Source organism: Petromyzon marinus, chromosome 38, assembly GCF_048934315.1.
Source record: "Petromyzon marinus isolate PM22_M1 ecotype Great Lakes invasive population chromosome 38, UKy_Petmar_22M1.pri1.0, whole genome shotgun sequence".
Lineage (NCBI taxonomy): Eukaryota > Metazoa > Chordata > Hyperoartia > Petromyzontiformes > Petromyzontidae > Petromyzon > Petromyzon marinus.
In genome coordinates this window covers 5,560,716-5,582,497 of record NC_133704.1, presented here as the reverse complement: position 1 = coordinate 5,582,497, position 21,782 = coordinate 5,560,716, and the positions used below count along the sequence as shown (strand labels likewise).

General features: G+C 52.4%; 1 protein-coding gene across 3 annotated transcripts; it reads left to right on the top strand.

Annotated features, from left to right (window-relative positions):
- The first annotated feature begins 1,055 nt into the window (after positions 1-1,055).
- On the top strand, positions 1,056-14,834 carry LOC116950055 (astacin-like metalloendopeptidase). 3 transcript variants are annotated; one of them, XM_032967458.2, is made up of 13 exons: positions 1,056-1,244; positions 3,228-3,557; positions 4,956-5,013; positions 5,975-6,040; positions 7,028-7,074; positions 8,796-8,898; positions 9,753-9,870; positions 10,726-10,907; positions 11,623-11,759; positions 12,633-12,744; positions 13,298-13,436; positions 13,606-13,690; positions 14,496-14,834. In XM_032967458.2, exons 2-13 carry the CDS (start codon positions 3,231-3,233, stop codon positions 14,628-14,630), a joined length of 1,509 nt encoding a protein of 502 aa, XP_032823349.2. In that variant the 5' UTR covers positions 1,056-1,244; positions 3,228-3,230; the 3' UTR covers positions 14,631-14,834. The 3 variants fall into 3 exon arrangements, with proteins under 3 accessions (XP_032823349.2, XP_075928697.1, XP_075928696.1); XM_076072582.1 differs by lacking the exon at positions 1,056-1,244 and adding an exon at positions 2,791-2,912; XM_076072581.1 differs by lacking the exon at positions 1,056-1,244 and adding an exon at positions 2,795-2,980.
- The last annotated feature ends 6,948 nt before the right edge of the window (positions 14,835-21,782 follow it).

The window sequence follows — 21,782 nt, the reverse complement described above, 5'->3', positions numbered from 1 at the left end:
CCTCTCTCTCTGAGTCGTCCTCTCTCTCTCTGAGTCGGCCTCTCTCTCTGAGTCGTCCTCTCTCTCTCTGAGTCGTCCTCTCTCTCTGAGTCGTCCTCTCTCTCTGAGTCGTCCTCTCTCTCTCTGAGTCGTCCTCTCTCTCTGAGTCGTCCTCTCTCTCTCAGTCGTCCTCTCTCTCTTAGTCCCCCTCTCTCTCTGAGTCGTCCTTTCTCTCTCTCTGTCTGAGTCGTCCTCTCTCTCGAAGTCGCACTCTCTCTCTCTCTCTGAGGCGTCCTCTTTTTCTCTCTCTGAGTCGTCCTCTCTCTCTCTCTCTACGAGATCGAGCGAATTCTGTGCAGCGACTGTGCAGCGTCATGAGTTGACATCGCGATCAACAACAACAAAAAACTCATCACAGTCGTTAATAACATGATGGTCTTAAAATGTAGAATAGGTGACGTTTCGGGTAACGGCCCTTCATCATAGCTTGTGCACCACCGCCAACACGGCATCACCGAAGTACATCACATTTCCTCCATCGGATTCGTTCAACGTGGGGACGATTATCTAATTGTATTCTTGGTTCTTTCGGCAAAGTCAAGTAGATAGAAAATAATAAAAATACATTTAAATAAAAAAAATAAGTTAAAATTAAAAATAAAAGCAAAAAGCTTTTTCGATTGAAAGCTTTCGTGACTGCAGGGATTCATCTTCTTGGTTCTTTCGGTGAAGTCACGTAGAATGGAAATAAAATAATGAAATAAAATAATAAAATTCTCACGACGTTTCGGCCACAACACAAGTGGCTATCCAGAAGACAGAACTTGTCTTCTGGATAGACCTGTTTCTTCACCTGAAGAAGGCCACTTGTGTTGTGGCCGAAACGTCGTGAGAATTTTATTATTGTATTTCATTATTTTATTTCCATCCTACGTGACTTTACCGAAAGAACCAGGAAAGAAAAAATCGTTGTTATCCAAACTTCGTCGTAACAGCCCCTCATTACCGTACTTGATCGTCAAACTTCCACCCATGTGTCTCACGAATGTTGCTGTCGGCGCCACCTATCCATACAGATCTCGATGTGTGGATGTGTTGAACTTCTTTCGCGCCGTACGTAGCCAACCGTGCTAACCGCAGAGCAGTGCGACGCTTCGGACAACACAGAGCTCCCCCCGACATCGCTCCTCCAAGCCGATCTCCCGAGTGCGGCGCGCGGTTTGAGGTCAGCGACTCCGTCGCCCGCCCCAGCCTGCCACACCGAGGTCAACGTTCGCCCGACTTACTCCGAGCTTATCATCATTACAATTCGCATAGCTGGACGAAAGAAACGAACACAACACACGCGCACACGCGCACACACGCCACAAAAAAAAACAAATTCTTAGCCATAATCTAGATTTGAAGTTTCCGCCGTGACTGCAGGGATCCATACTCTTTGGTTCCTTCGGTAAAGTCATCACGTAGTAGGTATACAATAAAATACATTAAATCACGACGTTTCGGGCGCAACACAAGCGTCCGTCATCAGGTGGGACAACCACAGCAAGAAACACCCTAACCCTAACACCCTAACCCTAACACCCTAACCCTAACACCCTAACACCCTAACCCTAACACCCTAACCCTAACACCCTAACCCTAACACCCTAACACCCTAACCCTAACACCCTAACACCCTAACCCTAACACCCTAACACCCTAACCCTAACACCCTAACCCTAACACCCTAACACCTTAACCCACTTCAGCAGTTGTTTCTTGCTGTGGTTGTCCCACCTGATGACGGACGCTTGTGTTGCGCCCGAAATGTCGTGATTTAATTTATTTTATTGTATACCTACTACGTGATGACTTTACCGAAAGAAACAAAGAGTCGTCTTAGCCATAATCCATGCCCTCTGGTTCTTTCGGTAAAGTCACGTTGATAGAAGATCAATAGATGACGACGTTTCGATCGCAACACAGGCAACCGTCATCAGGTGAGACAAGCATAACAGCAGGAGAACTGCTGACGCAGGAGAAAGAGCTGCTGCAACTCTCTCTCTCTCTCTCTCGAGTCGTCCTCTTTCTCTCCTGCGTCAGCAGTTCTCCTGCTGTTATGTTTGTCTCACCTGATGACGGTTGCCTGTGTTGCAATCGAAACGTCGTGATCTATTGATTTTCCATCTACGTGACTTTTACCGAAAGAACCGGAGGGCATGGATTCCTGCAGTCACGAAAGCTTCAAATGAAGATCTTAGCCATCGTTTAGACGCGGATCCCATGCCAGTTGCGATGCGATTTTGGGCGCTGCAACTGCCGGTCCCGCTCGCAATACCCGCAGGACCGATTTAATCACCGGGGCGGCTGAAACCTGGATTCGAGACCCCAGCCCTCGGAGGCACCGTGAGCTCGGTAATTTGACCTCTGAGCCACCCGGCCCACGCCTGTCGGCGATGCAATCGCGAGTTTGGTCTTCAAAATGAGAAACTCAGCTAAGTGATGGAGACGCCCGCCCGGCCCGCCCCCAAGTGACCAATGACCATTGGAGTCACCTGGACTGGATTTTGTCGGTCGTGGTGGTCGTGATAATGATGATGATGTTAATAATGATAGTGGTGGTGGTGGTGGTGGTCCCAATTTAGCCCAGGCCCCCTCTTTTTGATGGAAACGTAAAGGTGGGTACAGGTAATCACCGTGCGTTCTTGTAATTAAAGGTGGGTCTAGCCCAAGGCGAGCACGTGCACGTAAGCACGTGTGTATGGGAGTGTACATGTACACACGCGTGCGGGGCAGGTCTATATAAACACAAGGAAGGACGTGAAAGCCATTACAGGCGTCTCTTAATTAAAGTTTGCTATAGGGGAGCAGCCGTGTTGCTTTAATATTGTGTGTTAAAGTTTGAGAAGTAAATTTACGTCTGATGTATACATACTTATAGACGTACACACGTAAGCACACACACACATACTCGGTACAAAGACAGAGATCCCACGTGTAGCATTAACAGACTGTTGGGGCAAGTGCTGATAGCGAGCACATTTATAACACACACACACACACACGCGCGCGCCTAATTGAATTCAACACGCACACACACACATATGCATACACCCATATACACCCCTAAACTCCAAAGCAGACAGGCACGCACGTACACCAACACGCGTGCACTCACGCAACCATCACACAACAACAACAACAACGACAACAAGAACAGCAGCAGTAGGGCCAACACCGCGGTCGCTTTGCATTCTTGTCGACAGGCCATGGAAGGGGCTCGAAGGAGGAGCGTGGACCTGAACAAGTACTCGATCTCGGACATGGCTGACGCCAGCGCCTACAGCAAGAAGATGCAGGGCAGCACCGACGTGATATTCCAGCAGCAGCTTCAGCAGCAGCAGCAGCAGCATTATCGGCTGTACCCACCCTGGCTGCAGCGCACGCGCGACGCGCTCCAGCTGCTGCTGATGATCTGCATCCTGGGCGCCCTCGTGCACGTGGCGTGCAACACGCGGCCCGCGCTCAACGCGGCCACCGGGTCCCTAGGGGCCTCCAAGATGATCGGCGGTGACGGCGTGGGCGGCGACGTCAAGGTCGGTGGTGGTGGGTGGTGGGTGGTGGTGGTGGATGGCTTTGGTGGGTGGTGGTGGGTGGTGGTCGGTGGTGGTGCGTGGCGGTGGTAGTTGGTGGTTGTAGTGGGTGGTGGTGGTAGTGGGTGGTGGTTGTGGGTGGTGGTAGTGGGTGGTGGTGGTGGTAGTGGGTGGTAGTGGTGGGTGGTAGTGGGTGGTGGTGGTAGTGGGTGGTGGTGGTAGGTGGTGGTGGTAGTGGGTGGTGGTGGGTGGTAGTAGTGAGTGTATGGGCGAGAGACGGTGAGGTGTAGAAGTTGAGGGGGCTTCAAGTGGGGGGTGGCTAGCTAAGAGAGATGGTCTGGTGGAGTTGAGTGCTTTAGGTGGTGGTGACCCGCCCATACTGGACATCTGTGAAAAAAGAGCTTAATAGCTCATCGCATTCCTCCAGACGATGTTGATATGTTGCTGGTGGAGTGGAGGGAAGTAATTGAAATAGGTGGTGGTTGGTTGAGAGATGGTCTGGTGGAGTTGGAGTGGCTGAAGCGGTTTGATGGGTGGCTGGCTGATGAATCGAGGGGTGAGACACTTTGCGAGGTCACACAATTAGATCAGAGGTCAAACGCCGAGATGTCGCACACTGAGCAGAAGAAGTCCACACCGACGGATGAGTGTCCACTGGCATCATTAAACGCACGTTGCCTTGCGTGTGTCGCGGTGTTGTATACTGCGACGTTGGTCGCCACGAGGAGCTGCGATGTGCCAACGTAGCCCGCTCAACCCTGAGTAGTCGTGCTCGCATCAGGGCCTCAACGGGTCGGGTGGTCGAGTGAGTGAGTCCAGGAGGGTCATCATCGTCACCACGATCCACGGGGCGGACAACCCCGTGTGTGTCCGCTGCACACTTCGCCATTCGTTGGCCGCTTCCCTCCGCCTCGCACCGAGTAGACTGGCCTCTCGTCCCGTAGAGCGTGACGCCGAAGCTGGTTGAAAGCGCGCGAGGGCCCACACTCTCACGAATCGTGGCTGTGATGAACGACCACGCACGTTTGTCAATCGCAGTGCGGCCTTAAAATGGACGAAAAAAAAGTACTCGTTTAATCGGTGACGTTTCGAGCAATGGGCCTGTTTCATAGCTCATAAAGGGGGCCATGCCTCTACCTTTCTCGACTATTTGTGTGCTGTGAAGAAGGGCCATTGCCCGAAACGTTGCGCAGTTTTATTCTTGACAAACGCGTTGAATATTCTTGTTTTTAGTCATCGGTGCACCGATGCCAACGCAGCAGCAGCAGCAGCAGCATCACCATCAGCCAATGCGCGTCCGTGATGTGCCTGTCGTGCAGCTGTTGTGTCACGTGCTCGTGTTGTTTGTGTTGTTTGTGATGTTTGTGTTGTTTGTGTTGTTTGTGTTGTTGCTCTGTGCAGATACCGAGCGCGCCTCATTTTGCGAGCGACTCCAGAGCTGGTCAGGCGGCGTCACCGGGTACGCATCATCACCAACATCATCATCGTCATCATCAAAGACAAAGAGACCTCCCGTATAGCCTTAACAGACTGTTGCGGGCAATTGCCGTTAGCGAGCAACTATGAAGGTCGGAACGGTACACGAGGGGGTGAGTGTTCAGTACCACGCCCGACCGCCTTTGTCTCCCGAGTGGCGATGTTTACACACCGCACCAGGTACTCATTTGAGGCCGAGTCGACCTAGGGGAGACCCAGGACTAGTTCAAATAATCATCACTGGTGTTGGCCGTCATTTTCAGAGGGGGGGAGTCGGGGGCAGTGCCGGATTAAGCTAGTGCGGGGCCTGTAGCATATGTGATAAAGGGGCCCTAAATATATTTTTTAAAAGTAAATATTAAAACAGACATTTTTAACTTGCATAGTGAATTAATTGTATTTTTTCATTTGCCATACAGCCAGATAATACGACAAATCGCTAACCTTAAACACCGAGTCGTTTATAAAAGTTGAAGACGGTATAGTACTATAGCAATGGAGCAAGTGCAGATTAATTGAACCGGAATTGACAGCTTGAAAACATTTAGCGCGGGGCCCTTGAAAGTGCGGGGCCCGTAGCTACTACTACACATGTAGCGACTTGTATAGCTACTACATGTGTAGCTACTACTACATATGTAGTAGCTACTACATATGTAGCTACTTTTGCTACGAGGATTAATCCGAGCGCTGGTCGGACATCATCAGCGCGTGAGAGCCGCCACGCATTTGACGCCACCGGGGCTTTGACAGCAAGCACGATGGTGATGACGGGGTGGGCGGTGGGGGTTGTGGGGCGGTGTCACCATCTCTGCAATGTCAGGGGCCGCACTAAGGGCCACCCAGGGTGCCCGCCAGCGGCCCCCGAGGCCCTTAAGATGCAGAGCACACTGCTCTAACCGTCCCCTGTGCCGTGCTGTGGCGTTGTCGCGCCGTGTTCGCAGAGAGCGCTGGCACGTTGCGAGCGACGGACGAGACCATCCACGACCTGATCGTCAGGGTCAATGAAGGTTCGTTCCCCGCAACACAACGGGGATGTTGGTTAGCAAGCGCTGCTAGCGGGCGCCTGGATAAGGCGGGCACGGCACGCGAGGCGGTGGGGGTGGCCAAGACCACGCCCGGCCGCCTTTGTCTCCCTGGTACTGATGTCTACACACACACACACTGCACCGGGTACTCATGTTTAAGGCTGAGTCGACCTAGGGGAGGCTGGGACTGGCTGAGATAATCGTCACCGATGTTGGCCCTCAGCGAGAATTGATCTCGAGTCGCCGGGTTAGTAGTGCAGCGCCCTGTCCCACTGCACTACCGGCATACACACCCATGCAGACGCTCACATATATACACCGACACAAGCTCAATCAGAGCCACATCGACTCAAACTCATACAACAAAGACAAACTTCCCCCGTGTAGCCTGTAACAGCATGTAGGGGCAAGTGCTGTTAGCGACCACCTATAAAAGTCGGCACGGCACACGAGAGGGTGGGTGGCCAACACCACGCCCGGCCGCCTTTGTCTCCCTAGTGACGATCTTTGTACATCGCACCAGCTACTCCTTTGAGGCTGAGTCGACCTTAGGGGAGGCGCAGGCCCGGATCAGATAATCGTCGCCGGTGTCGGCCGTGAGCGCGAATCGAACCCGAGTCGCCAGGTTCGTAGCGCAGCGTGGCGCTAACCGCTGCACCACCGCTCATGCACGTCCACTCGCTCACACACGCACCCACACATTCCAGGACTTCACTTCAGCCGGAGCTGCCCAGGGCTTGGCTCCAGAAAATAATTCCCAGAACCTCCTCTCTCCCCCCACCCCCCAACCGCCGTGTCCGGGGGTAGGCAGAGAGGGCGCTGTGTGGAGGGTGGGCGGTGGGGGGGTAAGTGATCCGGGCGATTGCACGGTTGGCTACGTACGGTGCGAAAGAAGTTCGACGTGCATACATTGGACAACGTTTTCATGGCGATGATGATTAACCCTACCTGCTTGGTTCTTTTTTGCAGGCAAAGTGAAAGAGATGGGACTCCTAGAAGGAGACATCATACCCCCGGTAATGCAGCAGGCCAGCGATGCCTCTCGGATTCATGAACATTTCACAGCTAAACTTGCGCGAGGTGACAAACGTGTCGGGTTTAAGCGCTCACAAAATGACAATTTTTTGTTATTTTATTTTACCAGGTAAGGCCCACTCAGCTGTACAGTTCGTTTTCAGAAGCGACATGGCCACGCATTATAGCTCAACAAAGTGGCTTACCACGTGGGAAATGTATTGCAGCCAAATGCTCTAAAATGCATGCTCATCATCAGCATCATCATCGTCGTCGTCATCGTCATCATCGTCGTCGTCATCATCATCGTCATCATCGTCGTCGTCATCATCATCGTCATCATTGTCGACTATGGTCGATCCACCGCTTGTAATAGTCGCGTGTTGTTCGTGTGTGTGTGTTTTAGCTGGAATAACCACGTCAATGTTGTGTATCCCAGGTCTCTCCATCAATAGTCATCATTCATTGCTCAATTGGTTGTTTTTAATCTGGGCTACTCATTTTTATTTATTTTACCTGGTGAGGCACATTGAGCTAGATAGCTCTTTTTCAGAAGCGACCAGGCCATAAATGCGAGCTTAGAGAAGTGGCTCATCACGTGGAAATGTATTGGGGCCACATTACTCTAAATGTGCGATGTTGATTCTAAATGTGTGTGGGGGGGGGGGGGGGGGGGTGTGAACCGGAAGATCTGGAGAAAAATCCAGGCGACCAAGGGAAGAGAGACACGCAAACTCCAAATATACAGCAGGCGTCAGGGTCGGGATCGATCCCACGATCCTTCTTGTATACCGGGCGAGGTAGTTAAAATCTCCTAGCCACCGCTGTGCCTCATCCTATATAGTGACGTAACCAGACGCCACGCGACACCACTTTTGGCGGGGAAAACTCACGGAAGTGACTTGCCCGTTTGTGACGTCACGCCGCGTGACGTCACAACTCCGGACACATCCGAAGCGAGGCAAGAATTTGGACCGCGCGCAGATGTCGCCACCTCGGCCCAATCCTTCGGATTTTCCGAATCCACCTGAGAGTCGGGAGCTCGCCCCTACGACGTGCGCTGCGGGTGTGCACAAACAACAAGCGAAAAATTATTCCCCGACCCCAAAATTCCCCCGATCCGATTAATACGACATCATGACGTCACGCGAAGTCGCGATGCACGTGGTGACGCGTGGACGTGATTGCAGCGCGTGTCGCCGTGTCCGCCCGCGCGGTGTTTGCAGCGCAGTAGCTCGCGCACTGCGCTTCGAAAGCCGGCGAGCCCGAGTCTCGACTCCCGCCTGCGACCCATTTTTCAGTGACGAATATCTGGAAGGGGAGGGGGGGGAGGAAAAAAACAACAGTCCATCATTGGACCTCTCCCCTAGGTCGACTCGGCCTTAAAATGCGAGCACGCCAGCATTGGGGGAGACAAAGGTTGAGGCCGTGACGCGGTGCCGGCAACCCAACCAACCAAACTCCCTCGATTATCTGATCCGGGCCTGGGCCTCCCCTAAGGTCGACTCAGCCTCAAAGGAGTACCTGGTGCGATGTGTAAACATCGTCACTGGGGAGGCAAAGGCGGCCGGGCGTGGTGTTGGCCACCCACCCCCTCGTGTGCCGTGCCGGCCTTTGCAGGCACTACCCCAAGAGCTCTCGCCTACAACGCCCTTCGCTCGCTCACTCGCTCGCTCGCTTGTCTGTCTGGCTGTCTGGTTGCGCACGTGAGCGCCGCTTGCAGAAGGCGAATGCGATCCGCAGCATCGTGAGCGACCCTTCGGCGCGGTGGCCCGCGTCCCCCGACGGCCTGGTTCGCATCCCCTACGCCTTCTCCTCGTACTACAGTACGCACCATGTCCGGCAGCGTGTGCCGAGTAGTGGACGCGGTGTGCCGATGCGCGAACGTGCCTTGTCGTGCGTCGCCGGGTAGACCGGCGGGAATGTGCGTACGTCGGACAAACTAAACACAGCAAAAAAACAAAAGCAAATCAGTTCCAAGGAAATTAATCGGTGGTCCGTGGTGATCGGTCGTGGCCGCAGCCACCGTTGGTGTAGACCGGACGTGGTGTGCCAGGTGAGGACCTGGTCCCCCATGGACACGGTCTCACGCCGTCTCGCTCATTGTCTCTGTCGCTCGTAGACTGCGGGTTTGGGCGGGAGCCGAGACGCGGAATAGCCGCAGCGGAGAGGCCCAATGGAATGTGGCGTGCCGGGCGCGCGTGGAAGTGTTTCCGCGGCGTGAGAAGCGGCCGTCACTCGCGGTGATCGTGACGACCTGTGGGGAACTTATAAGACACGCGCATCCTTCAAAGCCAGCAGCGTAACGAGCGTGGGGGCAGGGGGTGCCTTGCCCCCCTCCGCGCCTCCCTCGTCGCTAAGCTGCGAGTTGGGGAATCCCCTTGGCAACAACCATGCGATATGTTTTTTTTCCAGAAGTGTAAATGAAACAAAACGCATTTTTTTTTTGCGAATACGGAGCGCTCCCCAGAGCGTGAAGTGTTCGAAGTCCGTGAGCGCAACGATGCGATTAGGTCAGGCCAGCGATATCGAATATTGGAGTCCCATCTGACCGATTGCCGCACCCCCTGTTCTGATAATGCAGTTGCTACGCCACTGGCCTAACCCATCTGTGCGTGTCCCATCAACCCCCCCCCCCCTCCGCCCCATCCCCCCATCTTCCTCCGGGTGTCATATTTAGGCCCGGAGAATCTGGCCGTGTTTGCGCAGGCGTTCCAGGATTTCCAGACGAAGACGTGCCTCCGTTTCCTGCCACGGACGTCGGAGGCGAGCTACGTCAACTTCTACAACGGCGGCATGTGAGCAGTGTGGAGCCACGGCCATTCCTCGGTGCCCCTGTGGTTGAAGTGGACAGCGACACAGGGGCCTAGCCCAGGGGTTGGCAACGAAAACAGCAAGAAGAGCGATTTTTTTTCGCGTCTAATTCGGTACAGGTATATATATATAAAATTGCTTTAATATTTCAAGAGCCGCGGTGTACGTGGTGAATTGGAGAGACGGTCCTTGATAAATAACGGTCACGAAACAATCCTCAATGCGGCTCTAGTGCCAAAGGTTGCCGAACCTTGCCCCATGGTAACCCGGACTTCCATGGTAACCCGGACTTCCATGGTGAACTGGACTTCCATGGTGAACTGGACTTCCATGGTAACCTGGACTGATCTGGAGGTTGCCGATACCTGGCCTAGCTCACCCCCCCCCCCCCCCCCAGAAGCCGTGAGTGCCCAAGTCAAACCGTTTTGTGTTCGCCTGCCACACTTGCTGCCGACGCACGATGACCCGCGGCTGTCTTACCAAACGACGTCTTTGTGATCTTTGACCACCGCCGGTTGATCCGCACCTCGGTGTTAACCGGGGCGGCCGCTGGGGCTCGACCCGCGAACCTCTGCGCCGTCGGTGAACCTCGTGCTCTGCTCACGGCAAGATGAGGAGTGCGTGCCCTCTCCATCCCTCCCACTCCTCCTCCCACCTCTCGCTCCCTCCCATTCCTCCTTCCACATCTCCCCGCTCCCTTCTCCCTCCCACTCCTTCCACCATCTCTCCCCTCCCTCGCTCTCTCCATCCCTCCCACTCCTTCTCCCACCTCTCCCTCCATGCTTACCACTCCTCACCCCCCCCCCCCCCCACCCAACACCTCTCCGTGACCGCGCCAGGTGCTCCGGGAGCATCGGCTACCAGCAGCACACATCGACGGCGGTGTCCATCATGCCGGGCTCGTGCACCTACAAGGGCGTCATCATCCACGAGACGATGCACGCGCTCGGCTTCGTGCACGAGCAGTCGCGCACCGACCGCGACGCGCACGTGCGCATCCTCTTCGCAAACATCATGAGCGGTGCGTGCTCCTCCTCCGGCTCCTCCTCCGGCTCCCCCTGGCTCCTCGTCTGGCTCCTCCTGCTCCGCTGACTCCTCCTTCGGCTCCTTCTCTGGCCCCTCCTCCTGCCCTGGCTCCTCCTCTGGCTCCTCCTCCTTCCGCTCTTGGCTCCTCCACTGGGCCCCTCCTCCTCCCCTGGCTCCTCCTCCGACTCCTCCTCAATCCTCAATCATCCTCCTTGTCGTTCTCTTCAACGTCATGGTCATCAGCGTCGTGATGAATAAAACTACATCTGGCTGGGGGGGAAGGGGGGGGTTCAAATCACACAAGTTACATATGTGTCGTAAAACCCCTCCTCCACCCGACACGAAGCTGTCGCGCGGTGAACAAACGTGGCCGATTTAACGATCACCAAAGGTCGCCTGGATCGCTCTCCCGGCAATGCGGCCGGTGGAGGCGCTGCTGAAGCAGCAGCGACGCATTGGCCACGTCCGTTCCTCACGCGGCAGCTTTCTTGATCGGCCGTGTCGGCTGGAGGATGGGGTTACGGCGCGCGTGTGAACTTACGCGGTAATCTGTCTCACCCGAAAGTCAAATGTGAACGGTGACATCGGTGGCGAAAAATCTCACGCGGTCAATTCATCAGCGTCGTCTCGTCGGGTGGTGGAGGGTCCCCCCCCGCCCCCCGCGTGTGCCCCACCCCCTGCGCCCCCTCCCCCTTTGCCTGCCCCCACAGGGAAGGAGTACAACTTCCAGATAATGTCCACCAACAACGCTGTGGGACCGTACGACTACAATTCCGTGATGCACTACAGCAAATACACCTACAGCTCCAACATGCTGCCCACCATCGTACCCATCCCGGATGACACGGTGCTCGATGCATCACAGCCACGATCACAACCACGAACACAACCACGATCACAATCATGATCACAACCGCGATCACAAACACTAACAACGATCACAAACAAAACCACGATCACAACCACGATCACAACCACGATCACAATCATGATCACAACCGCGATCACAAACACTAACCACGATCACAAACAAAACCACGATCACAACCACGATCACAAGCACGATCACTAACACAACCACGATCACAAACACAACCACTATCACAAAGAACAACCACAATCACAACCACGATCACAACCACGATCACAACCACGATCACAAGCAACAACCAAGATTACAAACACAACCACGATCGCAACCACAACCACTATCACAAAGAACAACCACAATCACAACCACGATCACAACCACGATCACAACCACGATCACAAGCAACAACCAAGATTACAAACACAACCACGATCGCAACCACAACCACGTTCACGATCACAACCACGATCACAACCACGATCACAAACACAACCACTATCACAAAGAACAACCACGATCACAACTACAACCACGATCACAACCACAACCACGATCACAAGCAACAACCAAGATTACAACCACAACCACGAGCACAACCACACCCACAATCAACCACGATCATAACCGCAACCCTAAACCGAAAACCCCACGGTCACCCTCGCAATGCCTGAGCACAAACCGCAATGACGGCGCTTCATCCTCACCCACACGACCGCACACGATGACCACAGAGCGAATTCATTCGATCGGCCCGAGGCCTTGCGACCGTGGGCCAAGGGCTTTAGGCGAGAGAGGCGGGGTCGAGGTTGTTGGTGGTGCCAATGGTGGTCACCGGCGCGTGGCGAGCAGGTGCTGATCGGGCAGAGGGAAGGAATGAGCACGCTGGACGTATTGAAGATCAACAACGCGTACTGTGGGGGGATCATACCCCCGGGGGTTACCCTCACCCCACCTTCGGCAGGTGTGACCCCCCCCCCCCCACACCCTCCCCCCACACCCCCCCCCACGCCCACACCCACGAGCCCCGCACCCCCGCGCTGACACAACCAACACACTCGCGCAATGCCGAGCACACACGAATATATATAGAGAGAGAAAAACATACCCACCGTGTAGCAGATTCGGCGTATTTGTTGGTGGGGGGGGGGGGACCACGTGCTGCGGGCGAGCATAAGGACGGCAGCATCGCGTGCCTCGTCGCATCCGTCGAGCAGTTGAAGGCTGCATCGGTGTCAAACGTGGCATACGCGCGGTGCCCTCTTCGGTGACTTCTCTCTCTCCCTCTCTCTCTGTCTCACAACAAAGCTACCGCGTGCGCCTTGCTATCGTGCACACGCGAGATGCAGAGGCGACACGCTAGGAGATAATCGTCGTCCCATTGCGCCACTCGCAAGGGTACCAAAGTTCGCCGGTTTTGGGGTCAACGGCTCAAAGGGAGCGGACGGTTCCGGGGGGGGGGGGGGGGGGGGGGGCATGGCGGAGTCTTCTCACGCGGCTCCGTCTCCCCGCCACAGTCACGCCGTGCAACGCCACGTTCAGCAACGTCCAGGGCAACTTCGTGAGCCCCGGCTACCCGGTCGCCTACGCCAATCGGCTCAACTGCTTCTACAACTTCTCGGCACCGGTGGGACTGCGAATCGAAGTGACCTTCAGGTGACCTTCTCCGTATGCCACCGCCCGTCCAATGCGAACCGCGAACCTCTTCCGGCTGTGAGCGCGTGGCCTTGCTTCTTGCTTCCCCGTGCTAAACCTCACACCGCGTGTCGACGACGACGACGACAATGCTGATGCCTATTGTGACGTCACTGGCCGGTGTGAGCAGCATCTTCATGCTGGAGTTCGGCACCGCCCTCTGCCCCTACGACTACGTCGCCGCATACAATGGCCCAGGGCTCAGCTCGCCGCAGGTGAGAGGTGGGGGTTGGGGGGAGGGGCTTTCCTCTACCCCCCCCCCTAATGCCCCCACCCCACACACCACCCCCAACATTCATTAACCTGCACTGAGAAGAGTTGTAACGTGTTGGCCTTCTCTCTGCGGTTTCTTTCGCACGGCTGACGTAGATGCAGCGCAACAGCTACAAATTCACCTTCCGGTTAAGCAGCCAGTAGGTTTGCAAAGGGCTGTGAATTAGTATTATGATGCCTCTCTTCTTCACATCCACCCCCCCCCCATGTCCACCTATCTGCACCCCTTCGTCTACTGAAGGGAGCACAGACTGCACGACGGGCCCATAGTTAGATCAGCGGACGATTCATTGCGGGGTTTCTGTTCGGCTTCACGGGTTCAGTATCAAATTTCGATTTAAAGCTTTCGTGACTGCAGTAAATTCATATTCTTAGCTCTTTCGGTAAAGTCACGTTGAAGGGAAACAATAAAATAATAAAATAATAAATATTAAACAATAAGAATTCTCACGACCTTTCGACCATAACGCAAACGGTCATCATCAGGTGTGAAAAACCCAACGGAAAGAAACATTTGAAAGAAGTGTCGGTTCGCATTTATTAATTTTATTTTTAAAACGGTGTATTTATTTATTTAGTATCGATAAGGAAGAGTAGGCCAAAGGCTCCCCCCCCCCCCAGCTGCCTTGCAACGATCATAACTATCCCTTCCGTGCTCTCGTGAAGCGCGCCTTTCGCAATTGTCTCTGCTTAGCCCCGTTTGATTGGCCGTTCATCGATTTGGGCTGTGCGTGCGTGCGAGCGCAGATCGGCAAGTACTGCGGCTCGAAGCCATCGTTCACCGTCACGTCGAGCGGCAACTACATGGTCATACAACTCCACACCGACGGCACCCAAGTCTACCCGGGCTTCATGGCGAGCTACAGTAGAACCCTCAATTAGTTTGGGGCTGGGCCTCGTGGTGATGCTGATAATGAGTGAATGAAAACGAAAAAAAAAACAAGCTCAACGCGTTGGTCAATAACATTGTACATATGCGACGTTTCGGGGGCAATGGCCCTTCGGCAGCATCGGCAGACAATTATTGGCGTTGCAGGTAGCGGCATCCTCCGCTTGACCTTGCAGAGGTTCACGGTTTCGGATCCAGCGGCCGCCCCGATTAATGCTGCGGTGCGGATCGATTGTAAACAAACAAAAAAGATTGTTCTCCCCGCGCGCCGTCCGCTTTACTGACGGCGGACGTTAAAGATCCAACGCCGTCACTCGCAAGACGAGGCCGCTGTGTGCCGTTGTCGTGATCCAAATGTGCCAACATAATTCAATAGTCCGTGCACAGTACTCAATTAGGGTTAAATCAGTTTGGGTTTTTCGCGAAAAAAATATTTTTTTGGGTAAATGAAGGCTTTTAAGATATCGTGTGATTACTCTAAATGAGCATTTCTCAGTATCAGGGCGCGTGTTAAAGTACCCTGAACCCCTCGTGGCTTACGGGTTAAACCGAGTGGATCTCGGAAGTAGTTCTTGCGGTGTCTATTTCTCATGGTGAAATTACCTAAATGATGATTGATTTTTTTCTCACTATCGCTCAACTCTAATGAAGTTGGGGTGGGGGTGGGGGGGCGGGAAATACAGAATTAAATAATTATTCGCCTTGATATAAACATGGGTGAAGTGATAGGGGCTCTGATATCGGAAGGTTACGAGTTACAATCCTAGTTGGGTGGGGGTGGTTGACTCAGCCCATCATCTTATCGGGGGCGAAAGGGGGGGGTCGATAAAATAGGTACCACTTTGTGTGGGGAAAGATCAACAGTGTTTATTCATAGGAACGTGGAATTTCCACCACTGGCTGTGCGGCGCTTGAAAAAAACGGGTGATGAGCACCAAATGTGTACTCGATGATTCCAAAAACAGTGATCGCATTCACATATAGTAACAAACATGAGCGTACCTGAGCTAGAGTCCACAGCAGGCGTGGTGGGTTATTCTGCAAGTTATTCGTGGGTTGGCTGAATGGGTTTTCCGGTGTTGTAATTAAACTCAAATTTCGTATGCTGGATATTGTTGAAGTTATCAATAAATGACGCCACCTCTCTTGAGAATTACTTTGATCTTATTTTGAAGGATACGTACGGGGCTTGAACGTCTCGAGCTCACGGCCGCCTTACATTACACGTCTCGGCTCAGCCATTCCAGCTCCCCACGGCAGTATAGCCAAGTGGCAGCTGTCCCTACAGTGGCAGCTGTCCCGACGTGGTGGCGAGATGTTAACTACCTCGCCTGGTATACAGGAGGTCGTGGGTTCGATACCGACCCTGACGCCTGCTGCTGTATATTTGGAGTTTGCGTGTCTCACACTCATCATCATCACGGTGGCTAGGAGATGTTAACTACCTCAAATGTTATACAGGAGGACGTGGGTTCGATCCCGACCCTGACGCCTGCTGTTGCTGTATATTTGGAGTTTGCGCGTGTCTCTCTCTCTCTCTCTCTTATCCCCGTGGTCGCGTGGATTTTTTTTCTGGGTCCTCCGCATTTTCCCCTGCACATGTAGAATAAACATCGCGCGTCCAGGGTTGTTTGGACACATATTTCCACGTGATGAGTCCACTTCGTTGAGCTTTCATTTGTGATAACCAGGTCGCCTCTGAATAATCGTCTATATATATAGCAGCTGGTCAAATGAAATGAAATAGCTGCGCTGATAGTTTACTTGGCACAACGGCGGATGCAGCACAGGCCTCGGCGTGAGACTACGAGTAGGGGAACGATGGGGCTGTGCAAAGCAAGTCCCGGATGATAGGGGCTGGGGGGAGAGGCTCTCCCCCAGTCTTCCCCCATACCCCCACCCCCTCTCAAGGCGGGGGGGGGGTCAGATTTTTGTGACGATGTGTGGCGAGAGTGGGGGGGGGGGTTGAGAAATTTGACGTCACATCAACATGCGCAACTTTAAATAAATATAGAATTGTTATAACAACACTAATTGTTATTGTTACAACAACACTCCTACAACATCAGAGTGCAGCGCCACATTAAATACGCACTACAATGACAATAGTTTAAAGCGATTTGAAGCATGTTTTATTTTCAAAATTGAAATATTTTTTTTGGGGGGGGCAGAGCTTTGTGACGTCATATTTGAGGGGGGGGGGGTCTGACTTGTGTGACGCCGTGTGACGAGGGGGGGGAGGGGTGGTCAAAAATCGTCCAAAATCGCGTGACGTCATTTATAGACGGACCCTATCCACCACTATGTTTGCCACCCCTACAATACAACAACAACAACAAATCGGAACATCTCGCGGGTAGCCAGAGGAGAGGAAGTGTACGCGTCGATGCACCGTCTCGCCTGGGGTATGACCATTGAGACTCAGAATGGGAATTTACACGGGAGGAATCCCAAGAGCTACGTAGGTCTCTTTTGTTATTTCACACATGTCCATAGATGATCACTTACTTATCCAGGCAGAGCCACCGTGAGTCGCAGGTGTCACACTCAGGACGACCCCGATTTCATCATGACCGGAGTTCGCGAATGGAATGGTGCTGCACCGCCCTCTGATGCGCCACGCAGGAGCCTATAACACCTGCTCCAAAGGGCCGTCCATAAATGACGTCACGCGATTTGGGACGATTTTTGACCCCCACCATCCCCCTCGTCACACGGCGTCACAAAAAGTCAGACCCCCCCCCCCTCAAATATGACGTCACAAAGCTCTGCCCCTCCCCCAAACCATATTTCTATTTTGAAAATGAAACATGCTTCAAATCGCTTTAAACTATCGTCATTGTAGTGAGTATTTAATGTGCCGCTGCACTCTAATGTTGTAGGAGAAAACATTCATTAAAAAGTCTATTTAATTAAGTAGAACGTGTTGTCTATATTTATTTAAAGTTGCACATTTTGATGTGACGTCACATTTCTCAACCCCCCTCCCCCCCCTCGTCACACATCGTCACAAATGGCTGACCCCCCCCCTCCCCCAGGTGCGTGACGTCATTTATGGACGACCCCCAAGCACTCGCCAGCCTGAAAGCTGCTTAACTTCCCAGATATGACGACATCATGGCCTGGGACGCTTTATGTTTTTTTGTCGCCAGTGTGAAAGTATAAAAAAATGAGAATAGGTTTTAGCCCTTTCTGGCAATGAAACAGGAGGCGGTTAAGATGTCCAAACACCCCACGTAGAAACCGCTTTGCAAGGAACCCTGACTGCATTATCCACACACGGCTCTTGTGGTGACCATGCAAACACAAAACATGCTCTGAGAGTGATGTATGGGCATTGTCTTTGACACGGATTGGTCTTCACCACCAGAGATAGCCCTCTTGAGGGCCTAGCCTCACTCCCAGTGTCAGACCAGAGAACGCCAAAATGCCTTTTGTTCAACACAAGTACGGCCCTTCCTTGCAAAAGGTTACTACGTGGTGTTTGGACATCCTAACACCTCCTGTTTCATTGCCAGAAAGGGTTAAAAGCTATTTTAATTTTTTACGGATCATGATTTGTTTCTCGATGATGATGATGATGATAATGATGATAACTGACAGGTTTGGATCAATACAATGCTTGATGAAGACCTCACCAACGCTGTGTAGGTCACAGGGGTGGGGGAGGAGAGGGGGGAGGGGGGTGACGAGGGCTGTTTGACCATACTTCACCACACGTAGGTCACAGGACCGGTTCAGATATAACTGGCCACCGGTGCTAGTCGGAACCGAAGTCGGGTCACCGGGGTTCATAGCACGACGCCCTCACCACTGCGCCACCGCTCCATCCCCTTTTGGGCTTATATATTTATTTTAGTTCTTATGTCCTATATTTGATTTCATATGCCACTGCATGTTATTTATCTACCCGTATGTATGCATTAAATCGTACCTTGCTGGCCAGTATGGTCCCGAGAGACGCGCAGCGTGTCAACACGGGCAATGGAAAACTGATTGATGTACACACACATACACATACACACACACATAATACGTACAAAGACAAATATCCCCGGTATAGCCTTAACAGACTGTTGGGGCAAGTGCTGTTAGCGAGCACCAATGAAGGCCGGCACGCCACACGAGGGGGTGGGTGGGTGGCCGGGACCGCGCCCGGCCGCATTTGTATCCCCAGTGGCGATGTTTACACACCGCACCAGGTACTCATTTGAGACTGAGTCGACCTAGGGGAGGCCCATGACCGGTTCACATATTCGTCACTGGTGTTGGTGGCCGCGAGCGGGATTCGAACTCGGTTCCCTGTTGGGTTCGTAGCGCAAAGCGATAAATGCCCCGCACAATTATACACGAGTGCATACTACAAGGACACTTGGATACACGCGCACACATACGCGGTGCTTTTGGGAGCCATTCAAATTCTAACGTTCAAATGAATGCTTCCACGGCAGCTACTTCGACAACAGCGGCGCACGTGTGTGTGGGGAGCGGTGGTGTAGCGGTTAGCGCGCTGTGCTGTGACCCCGGGCGACACGAGTTCGCGTTCCCAGTCACGGCCAACACCGGTGACGATTATTTGAACCGGTCCTGGGCCTCTTCTAGGTCGACTCAGCCTCAAATGAATACCTGGTGTGGTGCGTAAACATCGCCACTGGGGAGACAAAGGCGGTCGGGCGTGGTGCTGGCCACACACCCCCTCGTGTACCGTTCCGGCCTTCATAGGTGCTAATTGCTAACAGCACTTGCCCCAACAGTCTGTTAAGGCTACACTCGATTTTGTATTGTTTTGTGTGTGTGTGCGGAATGCACGCACACATGCAGTGGCATCCGTTCCAGCGAGTCTGCCAATTTTTAAGCAAAGAACGTCTCTCCCTAGGCGGATGGCAGTAGTGTGATGACTATGCATAACATGAAACACAAAGGAAAATAACGCACTTGATAACATTTCAAATATCTAAAAAGTTCATCTCGACAACAATTGGCTCTCACATTGAAGAGTTAAAGGCCATCGCGATCTCTCTCTGTCTCTCTCTGTTTCTCGCTCTGCCTCTCTCTCTCTCTGCCTCTCTGTCTCTGTCTGTCTGTCTCTCTCTCCACCACTCGCCTCCTCCGCCTTCACCCCGCGTCGCTCCCTCTGGGTGTTGGTGGGATGCTGAAGGTCGAGGTGGCGTTAATTGTTCGTTTGATGATGATGATGATGATTAATTCCTTTGTCAGATTTTTGGTATTTAATGGAATTTGACTCGCCTCAATAAGGGCCCTAAGCGACGTGCACGCAGAAGGTAGCCGCGCTAAGGAAAGCAACGGCATCGCGATGGTGATGTTGAGAATGATGACAATGATGACGGTTGTCAATATTGATGATTGCGATGAGAAGGATGCTGACGACGACGATGATGATGACGATGTCCAGGCTGAAGAAAATAAACGCGGGTAGAAGAGAGATAACGCTTTCGCTCTTCATTATGATCATCATCATCATCTCCTACAATTATTTGAAGCCGGTGTTTGATGATGGTTTCGAGAATACAAAAAATATGAGTTTCATGGAATGTGCTGCTTCTGGATTTGACGCGTCTGTCGTCAGCACCTTCCGATTAGCACGATTGGCTACGTACGGTGTGAAAGAAATACAACATACATACATCTCCCTCCCTCGTTTGTAAACAAGAGCTGAAGCGATCACCACGGTACATAGTCTGGTATAGGGGTGGGCAAAATTTTTTGACTCGCGGGCCACAATGGGTTCTAAAATTTGACAGAGGGGCCGGGCCAGGAACAGATGGATGGAGTGTTTGTGTGAACTAATATAAATGACATGTAAAAATCATTACATGAAAGGATTTGGCCTTTAACAGGTAGCAAAGCATTTATTTGCAAGGCAACTTAACAAATTGTGCGAACATGAACAATACAAAAACACGTCGTAACGTGACTGATCAAACATCATGAAAACATCCGAGGCCCGCGCCCAAACCAATTACCACACTCCCGGTCAAAGTGCGCCATCTACTGGGGAAATGGGGGCATTGCAGGAGAAAGGTAAAATTTAATTTAATAATAATATTTGGACAAATTCGGCGGGCCGGATTAAAAAGCCCAACAGGCCGTATACGGCCCGGGGGCCGTACTTTGACCATGTCTGGTCTGGTACCTCTGCAGCATGCACACTCGTTGGGATAGAACGACACAGCCACATAAGAAGCTCACGATCCATTATTGTTTTTGGGTTGGACATTAACCCTCCGTCTCCCGACGCAGATAGTAGTATTAGTATTATTGACACACGTGCCGATGTAGGTTTCGACCAAATTCTGAACGATAGGGCTCCACATCACTGGAGAATTTTCATGGCTTAATTCAACGCCAACGAACGTACGTATGTTGAGCTTCTTTCGCACCGCACGTAGCCAACCGTGCTAATCGGAGGTGTGGGGGAAGGCCAATAAACTAAACACAAAAAGCAGTTAAGAAAATATATGAATTTTCAATCTAATTTCAAAAGTGGATAGCTCCATTGGCTTCCTGATATCGGAACGAGAGCGTTCCAGACGGCCGCGGAGGCGCATATGAGCACGCGCGATGCAGTGACCGTCTAAATTTCGATTTAAAGCTTTCGTGACTGCAAGGATTCATCTTCTTTGGTTCTTTCGGTAAAGTCACGTAGAATGAGAATAAAATAATAAATTGGTAAAATAAAATAACACAATAATATTCTCACGACGTTTCGGCCACAACACAAGCGGCCTTCATCAGGTGAAGGGGACGAGACTGTCTGGAGGACAGCGCTGGAGTGAGAAAGCCACGCTGAGATCACGACCTTTAAGCTGTGTGAGAAGAAACAAAGCGTCTTGACAAAGGAATTAGCAATGCTAAATTATATGCTAATTCCTTTGTCAAGGCGCTTTGTTTCTTCTCACACAGCTTAAAGGTCGTGATCTCAGCGTGGCTTTCTCACTCCAGCGCTGTCCTCCAGACAGTCTCGTCCCCTTCACCTGATGAAGGCCGCTTGTGTTGTGGCCGAAACGTCGTGAGAATATTATCGTGTTATTTTATTTTATCAATTTATTATTTTATTCTCATTCTACGTGACTTTACCGAAAGAACCAAAGAAGACAGTGGCCGTCTCTTCGCTCAAACTGCTC